This window comes from Diachasmimorpha longicaudata, chromosome 3 (assembly GCF_034640455.1).
Source record: "Diachasmimorpha longicaudata isolate KC_UGA_2023 chromosome 3, iyDiaLong2, whole genome shotgun sequence".
Lineage (NCBI taxonomy): Eukaryota > Metazoa > Arthropoda > Insecta > Hymenoptera > Braconidae > Diachasmimorpha > Diachasmimorpha longicaudata.
Window position 1 is genome coordinate 9,081,122 of NC_087227.1, and position 25,515 is coordinate 9,106,636.

Below are 25,515 nucleotides of genomic sequence, written 5' to 3' on the forward strand. Positions count from 1 at the left end.
TCTCAATCGTAAGAAAACATTGGAGGGGGAAGCCGCCATATTGGCAGCCGGTGTCCTTGTTGTTTGGACAGTGAAGGTGGAATCTTGGACATGTAATAGTGGGTGGACGTTTTTTTGTTACATCTTTGAGCGCAGACCGACTCATCTAGTAATTGTTCTAAGCCACAAAATAAGCTGACCCACCGTGGCCTTTCGATGCCTCCAACCATAACCCCATGACTGCCTGTGTGTGCATATTCGATCGAAAAATGTGATAAGCGTCATCGAGTGTTTATTGTGCCTGCGCATGTACCGTTTTTCTTATTTTGTTATCGTTCCTCCGGGTAGTGTTGGCGCCTAAATTGAGACGAACCGAGAGTGTTGTGGGAGGCCTGGACAGGATTAGACCGGTAAAACCATTGTGGGAGATTATTTTCAGCCGGAGTGTCGGAGAAAACGGTACGTACCCCATAACGCATTATCGCCCATATTCAATTGTTATTTATCTTCAGGAATTATTGGCAATTCAATTCTTTTCAAGGGTCTTAGAGACCATTACTTAGAAAATTTTGTGTACTCCAAGATTATCTCAAGATCTACTGAATAGGGGTGCATAATAAACCCTCATTATATATAAACAATGAGTGATTATGGAGATATCATTCATCTTTATGGTCGGCTGGAAACATTCCAATGTCGATTAGTCACTCGATTTCTGATGAATATTGTTGTGCTTGTTTTTTGAACACTTTTGCGTCATACTTTTTAATACTTCTCGCGGTGAATTATTAGTCAGAAGTATAGTCGTGAAGGTTGTAGTGGTGTTTGATAGTTGATACTCTTCAAACCATCAGCGGTTTAATTGAACTGGCTGGGAAATTGTGGAATTTAATTGCCAGGCATGGAGTGAAATTAACGGCTTTTTAAATTTTTTATGACTGATCATATGAGGGTGTCCAAATACGGAGGCTACCCAGTATTCGGAGTTGTCTAGTAGTTGAACCGATTTTGATATTCCTGAGGAAAACGCCCAATGAGGTGGATGTGACATTTTTCAGTTTCCAAACAGCTCCATATTTCTATTATTATCGCGTGTCATTTGTTCAATTACTGGTTTCTGACAACTCGTATTGAGTAAAGTACAGGGTAGTTTTCCTAGTTGGACAATTTTTTCTGGAGAGAGACTTTCTATTTTCGTAGTGGAATGCCAGAGCTTTCATTGGAGCCCGATTTGACCTAAATATTTCAAAATATTGATATTCCACGGTCGAGCTCGTTATCGGCATGATAAGAAACTAATTAATTGGCATTCTTTTCGGCGTCATTGAGCTAATGAGGAACTATCAAATTATTAACTAGTGAGACCATCCAATGTATCGTTAGATATCACATTAAACCTTCCTTCACACAGATGAGAAATAATGGAGTCAGGCTATTCCCCTGAATTCTTCATCGCCGTGTTCTATTTACAGCTGACATTATGTCCACTTGATTCTCCGATAATTGAAGAACATCATAAATCATGAGTGACCTCACAGTAGAAAAAGAAGTCCCTAAAGTGGAGGAGGCGGAGGAGGAAAAAATGCCACCAACTTCCTCTTACATGACAATAGGATCTTTCACCCTGTCGTTACTGATGAAGTTGGCGGCTGTTGGAGTTATCTGGAGCTTCGGGTACATGCGCTGGAGTGTTGCTTGGTTGCTACCTCCAGTGTTCCTCTCTGTATGGAAATACGAGAGCAGTAAAAACAATGAGCTAAAGAGATTAACTGCTCAGGCGACGGTTCTAGCTAACGAGAAGGACGTCATCACTAACAGAATGAATGATTTACCCTCTTGGGTCTATTTCCCTGACTTTGATAGAGCTGAGTGGTTGAATAAAGTGAGTAAATCAATAAATCAATTTACTAATTAGAACATTCCCCAACATGTGTCACAGTTTTGCGGGTCGTTCCAAACATTTTGTTACGAAAGTGGCAGAGAATATACCTTTATAATTCAAAATCCAAATTTGGAAGTCTAGTACTTGTGCCACTTTTCTGTGGAACGATTTATAATGAATCGGTAACGTTGCAAAATTTTGTCTACGTTACACTCCTTGAATTGACGCGTCACTTTCACAGAATTTAATTATCTAAGAATAATCACCTCTGCAGGTACTCTACAAAATTTGGCCTGGCATGAATCACTTTGTGCGTAACCTGGTGATGGAGTCGATAAAGCCAGCAATAGTGCAAGCACTATCGGAGTACAAAATGCCAGGGTTCCAATTTGAAAGATTGGTTTTGGGTCGCATTGTAAGTGTCTGATTATTATTCAAGGGTTTAGCACGAGGCGCAGTGGGATGCACTCATTCCAGTAATCAATATCTCCGTGTAGAATGTCTTTGTACTTAATGATGGCAATTTCATATTCTATTTCATTGTCTATTTTGCAGCCACCAAAAATTTACGGAATAAAAACGTATGAGAAAGATACATCTAGGAATGAAATTATATTGGACTGTGAAGTACTGTAAGTGTCGTCTCATTAACTCGTTTTAGAAATCCCAAAGCAAAGGGAATAACTACTGTAAACGATTCTTGTAGATACGCTGGAGATTGCGATATTTCCTTCACCCTTGGCACCTTCAAGGGTGGAATACGGGACTTCCAGCTTCGTGGAATGCTCCGGATAGTCCTAAAACCGATGTTAACTGTAATGCCACTCGTCGGAGGGGTACAGATATTCTTCTTAAATAACCCTGAGATTGATTTCAATCTTGTTGGTGCTGCTGACATTCTCGATTTTCCTGGTCTAAAGTAAATATTGCTGATCACTCAACATTATGTTCAACTAAATGATTAAATTCCCAATTCCTCTGGGCGTAATTATTTCAGCAATTTTTTTATAGGGGAAAATACAAACGATTAATTAATGTGCCTTTTATTTACAATTATTTTTTCAGACAGGCCCTTAGAAAAGTCATCAAAGAACAATTTGGACGATTTCTAGTCCTTCCGCACAAATTAATTATTCCTCTGAGACACGACATTCCCGCTGAGATTTTAAAAATGCCAGAGCCCGAGGGAATCCTGCGAATCCACGTGGTGCAAGCAAAACATTTAATGAAAAAAGATATCGGTGTTTTAGGAAAAGGAAAGTCGGATCCTTACGCCATCATCGGCGTTGGCTCCCAAGAATTTAGAACAAAAACCATTGACAATACAGTCGATCCCAAGTGGGACTTTTGGTGCGAGGTATGTGACGATTTTTTTAAATTATTCCATTTCATAATTTCCTGATGATTAATTAGGGGCAGTTCCATGCACGTGCTTCGCTCATGAATGCACAACAATTGTTTGTCGGGCAGAATCTTAGATTTTTAGGATTTCAAAGTACTAATGAGTACATGCTATTTCTTCAAAATTTAACCGTTTTTATATATTTTATTCTGAATTGGCTCTCATGAGTTGATGAGTAGAATCGATTTTGTTAATGTTTTATTAGATATTTCAGTGGTGAAGTGGTAAAATGGAATAAATCGATTCCACTCAAAGGGACAGCAAATCAGTTTTTTTCCTTTAACGCGGGCAGAGATCGGCAAAAATATTATTTGATCATTATGCAGCACAAGTACATATTTTCGGCTTAGTCACTAATGATGATTGAATCTCTCTTATTCATTACGGATTTCCAAATTATCTATTTCGTTTTTTACTCTCATTACTATGCCGATCTCTGATCTCAGTATCAAAATGAGGGATCGATTTTTGCAAAAATTTCGTTATGTCCCTTAATGTTCAAAGATAATCAACAAAAACTGATTGTTGACTAGAGTAATATTGTACTAACCACTTGACTACTGATTTTTCACACGTGTGTTTGTGATGTGATGCGTGGTGTGTTGTACGGAATTAGTGTATGGTGACATCAGCCGTCGGCCAACAAGTCGGAATATCTATCTGGGACTTGGACGACACCAAGGAAGATGAGCTTCTCGGCAGGTAAGATATCTAGATAATTCATGGATAGAACATATGTATAATCTGTGTCGTGCTAAATCAATGTACCTGTGTAATCAGGTAACTATGCTTTATACGTTAGCTGTAGTCGTGGTATTTGCTTGGGCAATGGTTGTGGGAGTGATTGATCATTCCAGTCAGACAGAGGTGAAAAGTCGTCAGTTAAATGCATCAGACACTTTTCTTGCTCTGGACATTTTTTCTTATTAGGCCTTATCTCTTCAGTATTGATTTTGTTAGAGGTGTGGGAATCGTGGATGAATTTAATTTCACTGAATACTGAAATTCAGATGAAGGCTTTATCAATTTGGAGGAAGAGGGATCGAGAATGGAGGGTTTTATCCATGGATGATTTATTAATCATATTTAATTTTTTTCGTGTATCCAAGATATAAGAAAATTCACGCAATTTTAATGATAAATTTGAGGAGAACAAAAAAATCTTTGCGGACATCTTTTAAACGTATAGTATAACCATGACCATTCATTGTCTATTGTGTCACTCAGACTGTGATCGATACATGGAGTTTGGGACTAGAAGCTGCGATATCTGTTTGGGACTGGGATCCCAATATTCCTGGGGTTGAGACTGATGATTTGCTCGGAAGGTAGTCGAGTTAAATTCGCCCTCTTTGAGGCAATACCCTGACTAGAGTGCTATCGAGCGATATGAATAATCAATAGTTGAAGTTTGCGCCAACTCTTCTCTCAATAGATCAAATGATCATTAATTTATTAACGTATATATTACAACTGCTTCTGTCGCTTGCCACTGTGGCATTTCATTATCACTGTCAATTATTTGTTTCGCGCACTAATCATCCAACATTCTCATCAGGATATTCAATTCTTCTATTTTTCAAATGGAAAAAGGAAATCAAAGTAAAATGTCTTTCATGGCCAACTACGCAATTGTTGAGGACCTAAATGAGAGAAAATCGTCAAAATAATTGAATATCCTGGAATCGTTAAGCGTTTTTTTTGGAAGCGTGTACTAAAATGGCTTGTGTGGTGGAAGTTTATAGTGGAAGAAAGTGCAGGCGCCTCCAATACAGTCATAACTCGACTCTTTGACAAAGACAACACAGGCACTGATGATCCGCTCGGAAGGTATTATCATATTACCACATCAATTGAAAAATTTGAATTTGTTACTCCAGACGTTGAATGATATTAGAGAAACACTGAGACAATTCCATGCATCTCAGATGCACTCTAGAAAAAAAAAAACAGAATCTTGTCGATTATATCTGACTGTGCATGGGAAAGTAACGCCAGTGCTTTGATGATATGCATTTTTTTGTATGCATTAGTTAAACATGTATTGTGTTTTTCCTAATTAATTGTTGCCTTTTGCACCATAACTGTCAGAATAATTTATATTATTTTATCCTCCTGCATTTACTAATTTCGGTTGAAGAAATGTTTTGATCCGTGCTAGTTATTCGAGGCATACGATAGCTTTCGCTCACAGCGAAATTTAATTTTGCTGAATGATGAAGATTAAGTGATTTTATGTTGTAAATCAATTCAGAGCTACTACTGACGTCAGCCGTGTCAAGGAGAAGGGGATCATAGACACAGTAAGTTTCTAGTTTACTTTTATCACCACAGGGTGTCCAGCCATTTGAGAAATCTGGAAATTCGGAAAAATTCCGAGATATTTTATATGAAATTTGAGGCACAATTTTCGTACAAATTGATAACATCTATAAATTTGATCGGGAAAATAAATCCAGGTGGACATCCTGTCATTATTTGATGGTAGAAGAAACGAACCGATGATAAATTCTATCCGTTTCAGTGGTTCACTCTTGAATTCGCCAAACACGGGATGGTCCACCTCCGAATGATGTGGCTAAGCCTCTCTAAAAATCCTGGGGACCTCCAGGCGGTGAGTGATATTCTCGATTGAATGATTCCTCTCATTTATCGTTATAACCCCCGACCAATTGTCTAATTACCCCATTTAGGCCCTGATGGAGACACAACAACTGCGAGTCACCTCCATGGGTACCGCTCTGTTGACAGTCTTCATCGACTCGGCAAAGAATCTGCCGTGTCTTCGTGGTAGCAAACAACCAGATGTGTTCCTCGAGGCAGCTGTTGGCAGCAAGACTGAGCGCACATCCACAATGCTTCGCTCCTGCGATCCAATTTGGGAGCAAGGCTTCTCCTTCTTGGTAGCTAATCCCGAAACCAACAATCTGAATATTCGGATCGTCGACGAGAAAACAGGGAGTGTTGTGGGGGTACTTGTCTACAATATTGCGAATCTTTTGACAAAAGTCGACATGGAGGATATGCAACAGCCTTATGATCTCGTCAATGCATCTCCAGAGAGCAAGTTGATCATGTCCACGACCCTGAGAATTCTCAAGTACGACGGGCCTAAAAATGTCCCGGAGGACGAAGAAGACGAGGACATTAACGCGTTGAAGAGGAGAATTGATCGACAGGAGTCCAACATCAGTGGCTCCCAGAGTAGCAGTATGCCATCAACACCACTGAAGAAACAAATGTCCAAGGAGTCGTTGCAGAGCTCGACGGTGAACCCTGGGTCCGATCAGGGAGGCAATCTTCCTGAAACGGTTGATGAGGGGAATTACGAGGAGACCATCACACCGACGTATGCATCAGAGACTAATCTTCCTCCGGGGCTTCTTCATCGGCACCCCAGTGTCATGTCCTCAGCTGGCGAGTTCAAGCTCGGGAGGATTCAGCTGACCCTGCGGTACAGCGTTCCGAGGCAAAAGTTGATGGTCGTGGTGCATAAAATTTCGTGAGTGAATTTGACTCAATTTGATTTTAATGAAATGACATAATTTCTCACGCATTAACTTTTCCACAGAAATCTACCACTACCGCACAACGATCCCACCAACATCCCAGATCCTTATGTGAAGCTGTATCTTCTCCCAGACAAACACAAAGAAACAAAACGAAAAACTGTCGTGATGAAGGATAACTGTAATCCCATTTACGATGAACAATTCGAGTACATCGTATCCCAGGGAGATTTGAATTCTCGCACACTGGAAATATCCGTGTGTACGCAGAAGGCCTGGCTGTCAACGGGGACCAAAGTCATGGGTCAGGTTCACCTGAATCTCGCGGAGATCGATGTCTCCAAGGCCACATCCGCCTGGTACGATCTCGTACCAGAGGTCAAGGATTAAATGTCTGGATAATCGAGCTTTTTCAAATTTTCTATGTGAATCAATAGTGCTAAACGAACTCTATTTATGCTACTGTTCACGAATTTTTCAAACATTTGGCATCTATTGTGTTGTTACATGACGCTTCTTTATGGTCAAGGATGTAGTGGTGAGTTGATGCAAATGGATGAGTTAATTTTCCATCGTAGTAGTGAAATAGTACCTGAAGGACGTTGATTCATCCATTTCTGTCTTGTCACGACTAAGACCGACATATTTATAGTATGCTGAAGGAAATCCTACAACTACAGCGATAAGAATTGTTAAAAAATTTCAAATATTTATGAGTATTTTTTTGCTACACACTTTCGTTGTTGATGAACATTGTCAAATTCCCTCCAATGTGCTGAAATAAAGATTTAATCATCTTCAGAGAGGTATTCGTATGGTTTTAAGGTTTTCAGGCTCTTTATCTCTTAGGTTTTGCAATTATAATTCTTTTTTTAATAATGAGAGTCGATTTTTTCCATTCTGAATAACTCCGTCTCATTTAAATTGCAATTTTTATTATGCTGTTGCCAAGGCAATGCAATGGTACCCTCAGTAAACAGGTTAGTCGTGATACCATCTGAAAAATTGAGGTCCCATTATAATTTATTCGAACATTTTCAATTGGTTTTTAAAATTCATGGAACAAATGCGGCGCACGCTTCCTTGTCTCCCTGGATTCAATTTTGACGATAAGGTAAATGTTTCATTGTCAAGGAGAATCTTGATAAGACCCTCACTAATTTATCGTATCTCATAACTCATTATCTTGAAGCTCGGCAAAACAAAGTTCCATAAATCGCAGTACTTTGATAAAATTCACGATGGCGTTTATTATTTATCCGAGAAACCGAATGTAGGAGAGCACTCGAGATATCCATCGAATTATTCCTATATAGATGAACCGAGAATACCACCATGGATTGCCTACGATGGTCAAGTGCGTAAAATTCTCACTAAGTGCATTAAAAAAAATAATAGAAGAACCTAGGGAATTCGTTACGAAATTCTATTGGATTTTTCTTATTAAAAAACATTTTTGGTCCATTCGAAAGAAGAAAATTTGAGACGAGAGATTTACTAAAGTGTCTTGAGAGAATCAATTTCTCAGAAATTTAATTCTGTGGATTTTTTTTATGAATAATTTTTATTATAATTTTAATGGATTAAATCAATAAAGTAAATCCAATGAAATTTTTTTAACGAGTTCTTCATGTCCGAAATCCTGGAAATGGATGCGCTCTATGACGATTGTTCTCTTTTCACATGATGTAGAGACTCATGTTCCAAGCATTTTTCCAACAAACCGTTCAAGAACGATTGGAGTCTTATCAAATTCGTCTTGTAACGATAAGTTTCTTCCTGGAGGATGGTACGCTGAAGATAGTCGAGCCTGCAATAAGCAACAGTGGTCTTGAGCAGGGTGTCTTAGTCAGGCGTCAGAGAATACCCCTGCCGGACCCCGCACCCTACAGATTCTACGATATTCTCGATCTGAACATCGGCAAAGAGCCAGAGATCTTCGGAAGGGTTTATAAAATAGTGAATTGTGATAAATTCACCAGGATATTCCTGAATAGAATGGGAATTCCGGTACCTGATCCCATTGAACTGCCCTGCGACCCATATATTGAGCGCAGAAATGTGGTAAGCTCTGAATACGTGCTCACATTTCATAACTGGATTTTATTGATGAACCAATAATAATTGTCTGAAAAATTACAGCCGACGTTTCCGAAGAAGCCGAATCGAAAAATTGATACTCTTGGAAAATTTCTAAATTTCGACAGAAAAGTATTGAGATTCTATGGATATTGGGACGATAGAGATTCTGAGTACGGAATAATCCACGATTTAGAGATTCGATATTATCTGGCAGACGATACACTTGAGATTAAAGAAATTTTACCGAAAAATTCGGGGAGAGAGGGGAGCTCTGTCTTCATTAAGCGAATGAAAATTCCCAAAGTAACATAATTATAATTTTTCTATATCCGCGAATATGCAGAGAGAATGTTTCTAGAAATTTTCTCTTTGTGTACTACCGTTTCTAATGCCGTCTATTCTAATTTGTATTGGACCAAGTTCTTTACCAGAATAGAATCCGTAGGATCCAGTGATCCTTTCACGGTGTTGAACGTCCTTGGGGCGAGTGGAGCCCAGAGTTATTTTATTCCCGATGCTCTGAATGCTGGGGAAGTTAAACGGGATTACTACAAGGACAGTGATCTTACAATTGGAACGAGTATGAATGTGTTTGGCCGCGAGGTCGTCATCACCGATCTTGATCCATCCACGAAGAGCTATTACAGGTGCAGATTGACATCTCATTCATATTATCTTCATTCATTAATTCATGGATTTGTCTATTAATGAAGTGAGAAATATGGTATCGAGGAGTTTACCCCGTTGGAAAAGCCAGGATCAGCCTCTGACTACTGTTCAACTATTCAGACAAGCAGACCACCGCCGTACAATGGTTTTGGCTCTTACGAGGACTCCCTTGGCAACTGCTTCCGGATCATACCTAAGCCCCCAAAAATGGACTACGCTAGATTCGCTGCATTCGATAAGTAAATAAATCAAGAAGCAGATCCTAGGATTTTTCGCTTCAATTTTTGAAAGTTAAAACTAAGAAAAAATATAATTTTGCCAATTAAATTTGTTTCGAACACTGACATCTCCTAAAATCCTATTCACAAACTATTTGATGGGCAAAATTACATTTATTCTCATGGAAAATCTTAAAAATGGCTATGACCCCTCTTCAGACAAGGATACGACAGTAAAGTACTGAGCTTCCGTGGAGGAATGATATCCAAAATTCCTGAGAATTGTTCCCGTCAATTCATCATCCAGATCTACCTCATGGACAATACAGTATCAATCTTCGAGTATGCCCCCAAGAACACCGGATTCACACGTTCATTATTCCAAAAGCGAATGGAAGTGCCTCTCCCAGGGCGAGAAGTTTATCCGACCGAGAAGCCCCGATACTTTGAGCCTCATCACTTCTATATCGGGGCCGGATTAAATCTAGGAGGATTTCAATTTTACCTCACCTCAGCTGACGAATATACCCTACGCTACATGGAATTGAACTGCGATAAATTCTCAAGGGCGAACGCAGCGCTGATTATGAGTAAAATAAGAGAGGGGCTCAAGCCTTGCTATAAACAATTTGTCGAGGAGGTTCGTCCAGTCACGGAGACGGATGGAATTTTTATCCTGCCTTATGAGGCATTCAGGGAGAGTTTGATGAAGCATTTAAAAGACAAGGGGATTGTCGAGCACGAGATCATTACAGTTGCTCGCAGGTACGGGGTCAAACGAAATGAGCCACGAGATACCAGAGAATATCTGAGGTACGTCCGGTTTAATTATGAATTCAAGGTTGTGAGGCACTTGAGTTAACTATAAACAATATTATTCTATTTTCAACCCACGATGTTTAGCTCGTAATTTAAACTTTCTCGTTCCTTCGAGCGTCCAATTGTTTACATTAAAATCTATAACCACAGGAGTTTAATACATACCGAGCTAACGCGTTTCCTCTGGAACAATCTGGACCGCCTTGCCGAGGATATCCATCACTGGAATCCATCGGGAACGGGCTTTCTCCCTCCCTCGGACGTTTACAAAATTCTCCGAGGCTGCAGGCTTCCCCTAGATGCCCAGCTAATCACCTGCCTCCTCAATCAGTAAGTACTGCAGACGACTCACCGATAAGAAAACAATCATGAAATGTCCTTTCGTCTCTTTAAATTCAGCCTGGGGAAGAATCCCGAGGGGGAGATTGATTGTCAAGACTTGTTGGACTTCATGAATGTCAAGTTAAACCCCACTGCTCCCGCTGTACCGGCGGCCATCAGCACCCTCCCCTGGTGGAATGATAAGGACGAAGACGACTGCTGTCCAGCATTAAACTGGACTGAATTTCTTAAGGATCTGAACATTAAGGAGGATGATCCAGCTTCAGCTGCTGATCCCCAATAATAATCTCGCAATTGCTGACTAATTTGAGTATTATTTTAATGCTACATCATGATCATTCGTATTTACACTGCACGACAATCTACTAAATCTAATTCTATCACTCATAAATATGCGCGTAGATAAATGACTTCAGCACAATCATGATGAATACTGTGTTAATAAATATCATTTCGTCTGGATAAATAACGAGTCAGAAGAGTACGATTGATGACCGAGTACATTCAATTGTTGAATATCATTATATCCCAATACTCCGCGATTCATACCGTATGAGAATTAAGAAAAAATAAAAAAATAAAGTTAATGACGAATGAGTTGCTTCACCACTGTCCATCAGAACTTTCGATGGAGTTGTCATTAATTTTCATAAATAAATTCATCGGGGAATGTATGTTCAATTGCACTCGTATGTGGTCTTTACACTTCGGCATGTTTTACACTGTACACTGTAACAACAGCTGATATATTTGCATTGACACCTTTCGAGAATTTCGCGGGTCTTGGTGATGTGGCCGCGTCCACAGCAGAGGTATTCGCAGCCCTCGTAGCCTGAACTGCTACCGTTGCATTGCCTGAAATTTTGAAGAAGAGATATTTCATCATTTCGGCATCAAAGACCGTTTTCAGAGAGTTTCTCTAATTTTTCCGAGAATTCTGCGATTTTTTATAGTTCTTATGTACCCGGAGATGGGGCGGTTATAGCCATACAATTGCTATAGAGCCGTGCAATTTTTTTTTGACACGGAATTCTCAAAAAAATGCAAATATCCTCAATGATGCAGCACAGTGCGGCATTCTTCCCACGAATTTTCTTCTTTCATCTTTTAGATTTCTCAGACGAGTTAGCTTAACCATTCGAAAACTGGTGCCTACACGGTATAATTTTTTTTGGAAAAAAATTCATTGTCCCATTCTCCCAAAATTCTAGTGTTTAGAGAGCCCTCAGTCGGAAGTAGAAACCGTGGAATAAAAGGTTGCGGCAACAGCGTGAATAATTCAAGGGTCCCCTAAACCTGTGAAAGACTCCCTTTCCCTCCTCAAGAAGGAAATCCGTATCGAATACAACAAATACCCTAAACTGCCTCGTAATCGGGAGAAAGACTTGAGAATCGGCGGCGAGAACAGCCCCCAAATGAAATCAATTTCTCGTGACTTGGTTCTTACTTATAATTGTATGTTCACATAAATAAGATCGACATCGAGTGCCGCAAACATGAGATAAGACCTCTTGTGCGTAGGTACCCGCACACGCCACAGGAAGACAGGAGGAAAAAATATAAAAATCAACTGGAATACGTTATTAGCACCTGAGATAAAATATCGTATCCTCCCTGGGGGCATTATCCATGGGCATATTAAGTTTTGCACGTGCATAAGAAAGTGATAGGAAAAGAAGCAATTTCCTGTACACCCACGGGCCCCCTGTCCTCTCTCAGATTAAACTGGGAAAATAAAATTTTTAACAACTCATTGGCCATTCTGGGGCGGCGCCGCGTCAACGTCAAGTGTCGAAGAAAATATTGCAATCGAGAAAACGCGAGTTTTGCAATAATCCAATGTCCATAGTTTAAAATAAAAAAATTTATCTTTTTCAAATAAAAAGGTTGAAGAAGGCCTTCAGGAGCAACATTACTTTCTCCAAATTTTTAACACAATTTTTAGTTCCTTTCCCCTCAGTACTTGAACAGTTTATAATTTTGGTACATTTCCCCTTTTATTTTGGAGAGTCCCCTGAATATTGAGGTCCATAATTTACAGAATTTCCCCCACAATGAAGAGCTCATATCATTATATCTTTATGACCAGCTAGTTTTTTCCTCCTTGTTTATTCCATTTTTCAAAAGTTCTGGCTTCTCCATTCATTCAATTCTTTATACTTATCCCCCCAGGTATTCAGGTACTCTCCAGACATAATCCGCGATGAGAAAAAAATGTTGTATCACCGAATTCCACATGGAGTTCAAGGCAGTTCAGGGTAATGTGGACAGACCATTGTGTGAGTCTGGTTAGTCTGATAAATAGTAATCCTGTCTCACCTTCCAATTGTTCCTAGACTGCCCCGTTTTTTGTCCGGCACACAGTAGTCCGGGCTTTTGGTTGTGTATAACAAATTGTCGTAATGATAGAGAGGTGGAAGACGACTGCCGGATTTTGGTCTGACCTCGGCAGCAGTTGCGTATTTGCGGAATAATCGAGCACCCGCTGCCGACGGACCCTTGGAGTCGAGGCCACGCCAACATGTTCTTACGCTGCAGGAGCCTGATACACCGTGGCATTTGCACTCGAGAGTCAATGATTGTTCGACAGCCTGTGTGCGGAAAATGGTCTTGAGGGAAGAGGCAAATGAACTGTTTTTTTTTAAATAAGTGCACTATTAAATTTTTCATAAAAATTATGGAACCGGCTGAGTATTATTTACGGAACGTTCCATATTTTTTACTGGACTTTTCGCAAATTTTATTGGACTTTTAATCTTGCTTGCTAATTACGAAACTTGCATCTTTTCATTGTTATCTTCTCCTCTGTGTGAGTAGAAATTATCCCTCACAGAACCGCAATCAAATTTACCGCAACCAATCGAAAGATTGCATTATTTAATTCGTCAAAAGGTACAATTGTCCAGTTGTTCTGGATTCTTTTTCGATTTTTTTATTGCAAAATCATGGAAGACCGGTAAAAATGTTGCCAGAAAATTTATCTGCCTCTTTCAGTCATTTCCACTCAGCATCTCGTTACCTTTATCGATCTCCAGAAGGAATTGACTCGTAAAATTTCAATGATGCTCGCACAAGGAAAGAATACTTACCCTTCGACCGGCGCGATTATTATGCATATTAACAGCGTGCATAAATTTCGCCGTGGAGCCAGTTCCCGTTGGGCTGGAGCCCTGCAAAAATCTCTTGGCCAGTCTGGAGGCTGACCTGACGTCGTCCCCACAACCGCCCCATTTGAATGAATTTCTCGCAGACATAGCGTCGAAAGATACGGACTTGGAGGTGAAAGAACTGGAGGCGGTGAGGGCTGAGGGTGACGGTGGTTCTCGTCTCGGTGGTGTAGCGCAAGAGCACGCCGCTAGATTCCCCAGTGCACATCCACGTGCCAGTCTCCATACAGCAGCTGCCGCCGACATGGCGTAGACGAATGCCTGCTCCCTCGTTCCTATCAGTTACATTGGAAAGTGATGAATGGCGAAGAGATTAATTGAATGCCGGAATATTTTAGTTTTTTTACGATGTCTCCCCCACTTTTGGCTGCGGTTGTTTTTGAAGGGTCGAAGAGGAGAGCCCATTGGAGGGAATATCAGGGAAATATTTCGGTGATAATTTAAAAAACTATCCGTTCATCCTAATAGCGCTAACGAGGGAAACAAAATAACTTTGAATTCGATAAAAAATTAAAAGTCAAAAATATGAGATAAAATGTTTCGACTATTAATTTTTTCACAACTAGTGTTTCATTTTGACATTTCAGAATATTCGTTTCGGATCAAACGATTAATTTGGAGAAATATCGATAGCCTATAGGTCCGCGTCTACGCTATCCAGGAAAAGACCCCAAGGAAAGAAGAAAAGGAGAGGTAGGGAAGCCAGTTTGGCGAGTGAACACCTAATCTTTTTCGTTTGGTAATAGCCTCTAATTACGCAGTCGCTTCGGGGTCTTCCCATTCAATGGCCAAGCTTCCATCTCACTTTTTTCTTCCTCGACTCTCCTCATTCCTCTTCTGCCCTCCTCGCCTTTTTTCCGGTTATTTTTCTTGTTTCACTCACTTCATCCATATACAAGCATATTTTTACCTTTCCCATGTTTGAAAGGGGAATACTCGCGAAGGATTGCTCTGTGAGTTATCGGCTCCGCCTCTTTTACCCCATAATGAAATCACGATATTATTCAGTTCGCTCGGATGGGAGAATACATTTACGCGCAGTATTTATTGTTTTCTACGAATTAACAAAAAATATTTCGAGGGAGAATGTTTATTGAATATTTTTCTCCGCGTGCGGGGTGCGGTGTAGAAGTAGTCCCACAAAATGCAAAGTAATTGAACACAATTGACGGCGAATCTTTCACAATCTATTTCGCCGCACTGTCAAGTTATCATAACGAACCTGGCGAATGAAGGCGGCGTGATGTGGGTATAATGCGTAAGAATATGGCATCAACGTTCGTGGGGGGACGATGACAGGGTTTTCCTGAGTGCGTTGATGGAGGTGAGCAATGACAAATGATTGCAGTTAATCAAGAAACGATTGTTATCTCGATAAAAATACCATCGCAACAACGAGAGACGTGTTTTGCATTAGACATAGAGGGAAATAAGAATAATTATTTTTTTATTTCTCGAACAGTGCGGTAATTCGATCAATAATGGAGACGCTAACGTTTGCCCAATGTCAGTCCAAACTGGGCCTGATGCTAGGCCCACTTTGGTTGGAGATGGGCTTGTTGCCAGAATCATTGACTTGTCTTTACCTGAGAGTAAATCAGGAGAATAATGAGGTGCCCGGTCGATGCTGCTGCAGTTCCATCGGCGATTCCTGAATGCCTGTTGGCATACGGTCGTCGTATCCCTGGCTGCTTGAACAATACTTGGCATGACGTCGGTGGTGGCCCGGCAGGCTCGTGCTTGCTTCCTCTCAAGCAGCCCTGAGCTTTTCGCGGCCGTGCAGGCCTCCCTCGTCCATATACGGTCGTCGTTAGTTTTCCCTAGAGCCCTTGAACATCAGAGAACACTTGCAACAAACCCATGATCGTTGACATTTAGCTGCTCTCTCGACATTTAACCATCGAAATACGCGATGCGCTCGTAAATCAGCGATATGGCTGACTACTCAAAATTATAGGGCATTCAGAGCTCCCGGATATGGCGCGTATTGTAATTACGAACTATACCGGACACCTCGAGAGTCGAAATTACCACGATATATATCTAGACATATAACGCGAATGGCCAAATGGCCAACCCTAGAATTCCTCCCATTTCGGCCCAAATCACCCCATCAAAATGACTCGCTGCAGGGCCATACGTGGAGCGAAAAATTCCATAAAAATGTCCAGGAAAAAATACGTGAAAATTACGGTTCCAAATGCCGAGTAAAATGAAAAAATGACTACAAAGTAACAATCGTCTTTCTTAAAAAAAACACGGAAAATTTCCCTAACAAATAAATAGATAGTTCATTACCAAAATAATTTATTATAATAAAAAATTCGTGAAAAATATACTTGTCAATACCTGTGATATTCCTGAAATTATTCAGTCCATTTAAGATACCTGCGATTACCGCGAAATAACAGTGTTTCCCGTAAACCGACAATTTTCAAGTGTGTCAAGAATATCATTGACAGCTATTAATCGTAAATTTAACAAGTGTGTAATTAAATTCATGATAAGTAATACGTGTAACTTGTAATTTTATTCGCGTTTGAATTCCGTCGAGGTATCTCCAGCATTGTGGCCCCTTATAAACGTCCCTCGTGTACCAATCTCAAGCACGCACGATAAATATGTATGGATAACATGGCTTGAAAAACCCGTTCAAGTAGATCATCCTGGTTGATACGCCAGAAACAATCAGCTTTGCGTACATATGCAATTGAAATTGAATATTTTTAACTCGAGTAACATTTACTACGTTTAATGGGCCATCAAACGATTAAATGATTCCCTCGTGTAGTGAATAGAAATGAGCAATTAACGCGGTTAATTCTCCATGTGTATATCACGAGAAATGAAAAAATTCCCAATCTGCCCTAAAGATTTTACAAATTAATCTGCACCAAACGCCTCGTAAAGTTGTATCTTTATATTGGACGGATAATAGTCGTCTGTACAACCTGTAGAGCTGGCTGGAACGTTAATCCGTTGGAAGGTCGTGTGTCATCAGCGAATATAAGTTTCACGGGGGAATTAAAAAAAAAATGTCAAATCTCAGAAAAAAAAATCCCCACTGAATTATTTCCTATGAACGCAGAGTGATTTAACATTTTGAAAATATTCCGGTAGCTTTCACCGGTCAATTTAGACCGCACTACAGGTTTTAGAAATTTTCCATTAGACAAAATAGAATTAACAAGACATTGCGGACGTTAAATAATTTTTGTGTCACAAATCTCCATTTACATTCTAGATAAAGAGGTAATGTTTAAATTATTCGGATTCAAAAGTCTCAACCCCTATTATTATTAATCAGTCTAAATGTATCGAGTTGAATGGACAAGAAATATCAGCTTCCGCAACTCTAAAGTTAATCTCTCGTGTGCTTGAATATATTTGTAATACTTCATAGTAGTTTTCTATCTGACAAATGCCTGCAAAAGACGTGTGGAATTCAAGTGCTCGTTACCTTCATAACAAACTGCCCCTTAAACGCTGACAAAGAATGAAAAAAAAACATTTTCATTCTCATCAGGCTAAAAAAATTGATATCTTTGTGTGGTATCATATGCCACTGAAACAGCCTTTATAAATCACAATCGCGAAGCAATATGTGCCCTCCCCCCTTCCTGGGTAATCACGAGTGGCCTCCACCATGGGATGGTCTTCAACTATCCCCCGGGACTCAATCTAGAAAACACATTCCAAGCACCGTGTACGATTTTCGCCTGTTTCAGTTGTTCCCCTATCTGCACGCAAAACAACCATCGCTCCTTCATTCATCATTTCCCCGCACATTAAACCTCTGCAACGATCAAATTCACCTCTCAGAAATATAATTACATCGAACGCACGTTTCACGGTCCCTTGAAAAAGGCAATAATTAAATGACAGAAGAAAAGAAAAATTCTATTCGACATTTTATCTGTATTTACTCACACATACGGACAATTTATCGAATATTTATTTGTTAATCTATTCTGCCTGCGGGAGGATATTAAAGAGATCGCCCGTGGACTCTCAATCCTTCTATTTGTTTCTCATTAAAGCGAGCACATTAATCATGCGTATGAATGAATGAGAAACTCTGCGTGTGGGACATTATCAAGAGCGAGAATTGCTCAGTATCACCTCAACCATTCAACTGAATTTTCAAAAAATCGTAGCTAACTATTTGCCCGGAGTTCCCTGTTCTCCATCCGGATACTTACAGCCACTTGATGCTTGTCCCTCCATGAGCAGAGAGCAGTAAAATAATAATGATTGCAGGCCAGGGTGTCTCTTTGCACTTGGTTACATGCATTTTCGATGTTCTCGCTTCCCAATGAGTCCTTACATCCTTATTGAAGATCCTCCAGTGTTTATGTCCATGAACACATGGTAATTTCTGATGTCACTGATTGTCGACGATCCACATGTACTTTTCATCACACGAATGACCTGTCCTAGTCCCCCACTAGTTTCAAATAATAATCCTCAGTATAATCGTTTGGTGTTACAGGTGGCCGAAAATCGACGCGTTCCACTCGGTGGTGAAGTTGATTGTGATGGTTGTAGGCCCTGATTGTGATAGGAACTTGGTGGATGCGCGGTCTATAGAGTCGGCGCGGGTAGACGTGATCCTGAGAAGGAACGTCCACGAGTATCGAGTCAGGATACATACTGACAGGGGCAAAGCACGTTGAAAGTCAGGATGCGTGGAGAGGTAGAAGAATGGAGATGGTGGAACTGAAGGAGGGTCCAAATTCATCCCCACCATGCTCTCGAGTCAATCCAACCACTATCCAATAACCATCTGTCATCCGTTTCCTCCTGGACTCATTCACAATTTTTTTTTTTACGTTTCAAATGTTAAACGCACCACCTTGTATCAACGGGGGAGTTGAGTGTGGTGTACTCACCCCACACGTTGAAATCCTTATACAAATGATTTACACCGTTTTATTGGTGGGCAGAAGGGGGCAGATGGGATACCTGTGGAGATACCTTGACGACTCAATTTCAATTTTTCGACCGGGGGAATTAGTCAATGGAGATGGGGTTCATGAGAGGGAGACCATTGACGGTAATCAGACGAGCTTTATAGCGGTTTAGTTGGTTCGTTTTTTTTTTATTTATTCTAAATTGTGGTTTACGTGTAAGGACTCAAAGGAATTTCTATTGCCCCTGGATGACGTTAGGGTATCATTCTTTGCGCGGTGGTAGATGGAACGGTATTCAAGGTAAAATTCGCAGCTAATCCAAGATTTTAATTTCAATTTTGGGATTTTATAGAAAATGAGACCGATTGTGCGCCCTAATCGAACTTGCCTTCAAACACATTCACCAATTGGGGAAATGTCTTACGCATGAAGTACTTTCATAAATAGCATACCCCTTATTTTACCCGAACGACTCCAGCCTCACCGCTAATTCTTTATAATTAAAAAAATTAGACTCTCATACATGTGAATAAATAAATATTTCTCCGTCCTGCAATAAACTGGATCCGCCCATTTCAATAGAACTGGAAAAAACACAGGTAGAAGAGAAGAAAAACGTATCAACAAAAGGAACCGCTGGGGTAATTATCTCAGCTTGTCCAAGGTAGACCCCCAACTCCGCCCTCCCATATTCCCCCAGAAGAATATCAACCGACATTGTCAGATTATTCAAGTGCAACTCTCAAATGAGACGATCACTAAAATACAGCACATTTTGAAGACTGAATCCTCTGCACTCAACAAGTCCAATCGGATCAATTTATCCCCTCTTCCCCTCTTCTCGAAGAACCATTCATATTGATAATTAGTACGATCCTGTTCACAATACCAGAGCTTTATTTTACCTTTTTTTTTGCCTGCTTCACCTTCCCATTTTTTTCCTCTCTCCCCCATTCTCTGCCTCAATTTCTCTTTCTCCATTCTACCTTTCTCAATCTACCATTCTTTTCCCTTCCACTCCCACCACCGACCGATAAATAATCCTCTGTCAGACGTTCATTACGTCGTTAAGTTTTCGGCCCAAACTTATCCCGCACCTTCACTCCACCGGCCAGCCTATAATAAGTACTTGTATATACCAGTATACCTGCTGCTTCTTCCTCCTCTTTTTCCATCTTGAGTTCTTCACAAAAAACCGTCGTCATCAACGAGCCATTTATTCTCACCAAGAAAATAAATTATTAAATTTCTCCATGGACAGACATAAGATTGTTCGATAAAAAAAAAATCGATTGATTTGTTGGTCGCTCACTTCCCTCACCCCCACCGGGGATTGATCAGGATGCGCCAATTTTTCAGCGCTTGCACAGTTGCAGACAATTTTTTGCAACACTAATTAATTAATCAGCGTCAATGGCTTCGTTTTTAAAAGCTCATTCCAGTGGTTTATGCCAACAAATCCGGAGAAGAAACAACCGTCGAAGACAACCCTGGAGGGGGTGAGGAGGAGCGGACGATACGAGTGAGAGAAATGGCAGCTCGTGGAAGAGGGGTAGAGCGTAGACAGAAGTGCGACCGAGTGAGCGGCAGCTGCGAGTTGGTCCGGCTATTAAAAGCGACTTAGCCACCCCTTCGCGAGCCTCCGCAACCCCCAGAGTCCACACGTATACCACAGCGCAAATGCCTCACGATTTTGCTGTCAAATGAACCGTGACAAGAGGCGCAATAAGGTAGGGTTGAATTTAAAGTTGAAGAATATTTTCTCGTCGGGAGGAAACAAAGAGACAAAGCCCAATGTCATTGAGTGTGAATGACTAAAGATCTGTGTATGGAACGTTCTAACAATATCCCGGGGGTTGGATTGGACGAATCGGTGTTAACCGCTCTTACCGTGAATAATTGAATTTTTTATTTTCCGCTTATTAGTCCCGGGTGACGACTGATGGAGGAAGTTTCATGACAATCGACGTAAAATGGTCTAGAATGTGTGTGACATGCCAGTTGTGCACGTTACAACATCGAGATCGAAATCTCTGGGATATCAATGTTATTAATGCACCGACTGCCACAGCCTAGGGACTAGGGGAGTGGTTATTAAAATCATATCATGTTGACGATTAGCCATTCTCATCTGCATAATGTCGATACAATGACCCAAGTCAGCGGCGCTGAAATTGCTGGAAACGGGAGTGAACACTTTTTCCTTCATTTACACTTATACATGATTCATGAATTTTTATTTTAATACTGGAAGGTCTTAGTAGTGGAATAATCTCTCATTAATTCCACTGAACGTATCGAATTCAGGGTGGGCTGTCTGATGGGGTGGCAGCCAGGGCATCCAAGTGTCGTTGTGATACATTGGAAATGATCTTGAATCGACGGCGGCGTTTGTCTGATTCATGAGAACACTTCGGTAGCTCTCGATTATGTCCTCCAGTGCTTCTATCACCTGAAACATTGTTTTTCAAAGTAAAATAAAAAAGGACCTGACCAGGCCAATGAAAAATGAAAGAAAGAACTTTAACTGGACCTCCGAATTTTAAAGGAGGGATTAGAAATAATTAATCACTGTGCAGTGAGGGTGAGTTCAGAGTCCTGGAGTTACTCACCTCGGGATGATCGCTGGATATGTCGGTTGTCTCGCAGGGGTCACTACTGAGATTGAATAAACACGTTTCGGAGCAATTGGCAATATCGGTAAAAGGCTTGCAGATGATTTTACTCCGGGCACGGAGATCGAGCATTTTCCGGGACCTCGTGAGGGTCCCTGTCGTCCTGAAGATGGCTCGGCTGGTTGCCGATGACGCGATTTTTTCCAAGTCGTATGGAGGGGCCGCGGGGTCCCCGTCGTCAACATTATTACCAGAATGCCCATCGTACAAAGGCATTGCTCCTTGAATTATTATTTTTATTATTATCGGTGAGATTTTCGATTGCACCGCGAAGACGAGGAAATTTCAATCGCCTAATCGTAAAAAAATTCCGGAAGCTCCCAGGAATTTTACTCGAAATCCAATGTCGCGACATTGCGCAATAAAAGAGGAAATAATTACCCTTTTTAAGAAGTTTGTATTGCCCAAGGATAGCAGCCTCTCGATTGACAGTCTCATCGATATTGACGAGCAATGATTTTCTATTACCCGATTGTCCCCGTTTGATTGTAGACCACTGATTGATACCATCGATGATGCCGAGGTCATTGACATTACCGCCAGCTGCACTGTACAGCGTTGGAAGCCAATCGGTGATATGAACAAGGTCGTTAACAATTCTCCCTTGTTTTTTTATTCGTGGTGAGTACACACACGCCGCACCACGAACGCCGCCTTCATAAAACGACAACTTTTGCTGAAACATTATTTGAATATCTTAAGCCAACCGATAACATCTATTTATTCATAGACCAACATCTCACACACTCTCGTAATTTATGAGGACAATTTTTAGTCTTAGCTTTTGTACGAGTGATGACCTACCCCACGAAAAGGATAATTGGACCCTCTATTCTCATGGAGGCCGAAGGTCGGGGCGCCGTTGTCAGCGAGGAAGATGACGATGGAGTTTTGCAACAAATTTTTATGGCTCAGGGCTTTCATCACACGTCCAACCGACTCGTCCAGTGCAGTCATCATACCTGACATTAATTACATAGACGAGAGTGAGGAAAATGGAAGGGTAAAAAAAGCGACTGTTTGATGATATGCAACAGAAAAAAAATTATGCAACAATTAAATTGTCATTTTGAAATTGTTTTTTTGAAAGTTTCAAGCCCTTCTGTGGTATCGTTGAAGGAGATCTACTAATACACGAAGAGATAAATGTGAGGATGAGTCTGGACCTTAGGTAAAGTCTAATTGACAGATACCTGCATACTTCCGTCGTTGTATATCTTCAATATAATGAAAAGTTTCATTAACCACAGTAAAATTCCTCGTTTCCAATGTTTCAGCGGCGTCACTGGCGTGCGGTGCAAGATGAGAGAGCTGCAGATAGAGAGGACGTCGGGTATCATGTTCCTCAATGATTCTCACAGCTTCGTCCGTAAAAACATCGGTAACGTATTCATTCTGGCCAGTCCAGTCTGGTTTTAGTTCAGTTTTATTATCACGGTGTATGTCGTAGCCAGTCTGCCCCTGTAATTACGCGTATAATTGTCTTCCGCAATTAGAGATAAGAAGTGAATGGGATTGCCTCTTGGAGCAGTGGAATTATGTAACTTACGCTCTGGGTTATTGTGTGACTGTAGTATGTGATGTAACCACTGTAATATCCAAAAAACGTGTCGAATCCTCGTCTCGCCGGTGTGAAGTCATCACTCTGATAGCCTAGATGCCATTTACCGACGAGCCTTGTCGAGTAGCCAAGGTTTCTCAGATACTCAGGAAGTAATTTTGTGCCTAGTGGAATACCACGGGGCTCCCCTGCCCGCAAGGGAAAGCCTTGCATGCCTATTTTAATGAAAATCATATCGATACATCATGACAATTACGATTGTTGATAGAACGAGCACGAGACCGAGACTCTGTCAGACGGCATGTGGGCAATACTAAAGACTTTGACTTTTATATGGTCATCAATTCCATTGACTGTGAGATTTCAAACGAATCTGTAAAGATTCTATTTTTTCATTGATATTTTTTACGTAATTTTTTAGATGATTTTGAAATTTTTGAAATCTACAATCCACTGACACATGTATAGGAATATATTCGAGGGAGTTACGACATTTTTTTCCCCGGAGCATTAAAACATTACCAATGTATGTGCATAAATAATTCATATAGATAATATTCACGTGGAAATATGCGATTATGGAATTATCATATATGAAAATTCTATCGAATTTCCGCAGGCAATTGGAGTAAACAATTTTTGTATGATTTTTCCCTGCCTTGACCTTTTAGAATTAAACTTCAGAATCTGATTCCAGTTTTTTCCGCCGGTTTAAGTATAGACATCGGAAATGTTGTCGCTCGGAAGGAAAAATCCTGTAGACAGGGGAGTTGATGAAATAAAAGAAGTGACACTGTTCGTAGTTAAGAATATCGAGCTGCTGGGTACGCGTGTCTGGATGTCAGGAATTGTCTTAATGCGTCTGTCATGTGAGAGACTCGTGTGACCATCACATGATACGAGCAAGTGCCCAACAATTTATAAAGTCGATGTATTCGACACCGATGACCCCAGGGTGGAAATTGAAAATTTGATATTACATCGATGGAATTGTTTAGTTTTCTCATTTTAATTTTAATGGAAGTTTTCGCAAGCCCGAAAACTTACGATTGGCTATCGCTCAAGGGTCTTCCACCGAGTCTAAAGACAATTGGATAAACATATCAGCGAACAGAAGACAAGAAAAAATATATAAATGAAAAATTTCTGAAAAAATTCTTATGTTAGCGCAGGAAAAAATTCAGAACTGGAAATCTCCAGGAATTTTACCTGAACAGAATGCGATTTTTCATATCCCAGGGGCTGTGATTTTTTCTACTATTCGTAGTCAAATATTTATATAAAATTTTTCTTTACCTGCCCTGATGGGATAACGTCCTGTGAAGAACGCAGTCCTCGAAGGTGTACATATCGGCAATACATAATGATTATGTAGAATCACCCCATTGTAAGCCAGAGCATCAATATTCGGCGTCGGAATTTCGTTCGAGCCGTGATAACTAACGTCATTCCATCCCTTAAAATAAAAAATCTCCAATTCATCGAACAATCGGTTATCGTATTGACATTGCACCTGCTCTCCAGAATCCCACGAAATTCATTCTTACGAAATCATCTCCCATGATAATCACAATATTCGGGCGTTTGCAAAGACGTTTCATCGCGACGGAATGGATGAACATCGCCTCGTAAATAAAAACTACTAAAGCAACTTTGACAAGTGACGTAAAACACATGCTGATAGTAAGAGCGCATCGCTCGTAATGTCACCATTTCAAAAGAACAACACGTTCCCTTTTATGTGAATTTTCAACATTTTTGTTTAACTGATACATAACATTTCCTGTCAATAACTAGGTTTGTCACCTAAATAAACAAGTTGTTAAAGTAAGCAGAGCACTCACCATATCATCTGCAATTATGGTAATAACGTGGGGTCTTCCAATGTCTGTCTCATCAACATCATCCAGTTCAAACGTTATCACAAGATAAAGACACAGTGAAACAGTTAAAATACAAACTAAGGCGACGAATATTCTAATTGTCCTCGACATCTTTGTGGTGTACATATTGAGTAAGCTCGCTGACAGACGTTGATAGCGAATGAATGTTATTTTAACTCTTATGTTAGTCCAAGATACTATGACCTCGACAGTAGTAAAAGTTTATATCGATATGCTTTCTCGAACAACAGGGAAGCAGCCCAATGACTTTCACAAATTTTCAACTTATAATTTTTGACATTATTATAATTGTCGTACTTTTCATATTTCCGCGACCTTGAGGACTCATTAGCCCTGACACGGAGGTCCAGCTCTTTGCCCGCTGGGATGCGACACATTCAGCGGCTAATTCCT

General features: G+C 40.5%; 4 protein-coding genes across 9 annotated transcripts; 2 read left to right on the plus strand and 2 right to left on the minus strand.

Moving 5' to 3' along the window:
- Window positions 1-44: 44 nt before the first annotated feature.
- On the plus strand, window positions 45-7,575 carry Esyt2 (Extended synaptotagmin-like protein 2). 5 transcript variants are annotated; one of them, XM_064117373.1, is made up of 11 exons: window positions 45-438; window positions 1,452-1,861; window positions 2,136-2,276; window positions 2,417-2,493; window positions 2,568-2,780; window positions 2,927-3,218; window positions 3,880-3,965; window positions 5,518-5,566; window positions 5,788-5,877; window positions 5,957-6,765; window positions 6,835-7,575. In XM_064117373.1, the coding sequence occupies exons 2-11, from the start codon at window positions 1,502-1,504 to the stop codon at window positions 7,160-7,162; spliced, it is 2,445 nt and encodes an 814-aa protein (XP_063973443.1). In that variant the 5' UTR covers window positions 45-438; window positions 1,452-1,501; the 3' UTR covers window positions 7,163-7,575. The 5 variants fall into 5 exon arrangements, with proteins under 5 accessions (XP_063973443.1, XP_063973438.1, XP_063973441.1 ...); XM_064117368.1 differs by lacking the exon at window positions 3,880-3,965 and adding an exon at window positions 4,491-4,591; XM_064117371.1 differs by lacking the exon at window positions 3,880-3,965 and adding an exon at window positions 5,002-5,093.
- Window positions 7,576-7,708: 133 nt separating this feature from the next.
- LOC135160638 (EF-hand domain-containing family member C2-like) lies at window positions 7,709-11,217 on the plus strand. The gene is made up of 9 exons (XM_064117396.1): window positions 7,709-7,886; window positions 7,965-8,129; window positions 8,465-8,836; window positions 8,915-9,157; window positions 9,275-9,501; window positions 9,568-9,762; window positions 9,961-10,554; window positions 10,711-10,890; window positions 10,960-11,217. The coding sequence occupies exons 1-9, from the start codon at window positions 7,830-7,832 to the stop codon at window positions 11,183-11,185; spliced, it is 2,259 nt and encodes a 752-aa protein (XP_063973466.1). The 5' UTR covers window positions 7,709-7,829; the 3' UTR covers window positions 11,186-11,217.
- A 323-nt stretch (window positions 11,218-11,540) lies between these two features.
- On the minus strand, window positions 11,541-18,573 carry LOC135160635 (protein Wnt-11b-1-like). The gene is made up of 5 exons (XM_064117392.1): window positions 18,272-18,573; window positions 15,656-15,897; window positions 13,992-14,344; window positions 13,222-13,493; window positions 11,541-11,757 (listed from the first exon to the last, which is right to left on the minus strand). The coding sequence occupies exons 1-5, from the start codon at window positions 18,361-18,363 to the stop codon at window positions 11,580-11,582; spliced, it is 1,137 nt and encodes a 378-aa protein (XP_063973462.1). The 5' UTR covers window positions 18,364-18,573; the 3' UTR covers window positions 11,541-11,579.
- Window positions 18,574-21,197: 2,624 nt separating this feature from the next.
- On the minus strand, window positions 21,198-25,496 carry LOC135160633 (arylsulfatase B-like). 2 transcript variants are annotated; one of them, XM_064117379.1, is made up of 8 exons: window positions 25,063-25,496; window positions 24,515-24,674; window positions 23,207-23,433; window positions 22,851-23,118; window positions 22,462-22,619; window positions 22,039-22,333; window positions 21,595-21,878; window positions 21,198-21,434 (listed from the first exon to the last, which is right to left on the minus strand). In XM_064117379.1, the coding sequence occupies exons 1-8, from the start codon at window positions 25,225-25,227 to the stop codon at window positions 21,240-21,242; spliced, it is 1,752 nt and encodes a 583-aa protein (XP_063973449.1). In that variant the 5' UTR covers window positions 25,228-25,496; the 3' UTR covers window positions 21,198-21,239. The 2 variants fall into 2 exon arrangements, with proteins under 2 accessions (XP_063973449.1, XP_063973450.1); XM_064117380.1 differs by lacking the exon at window positions 25,063-25,496 and adding an exon at window positions 24,766-24,927.
- Between the last annotated feature and the right edge of the window lie 19 nt (window positions 25,497-25,515).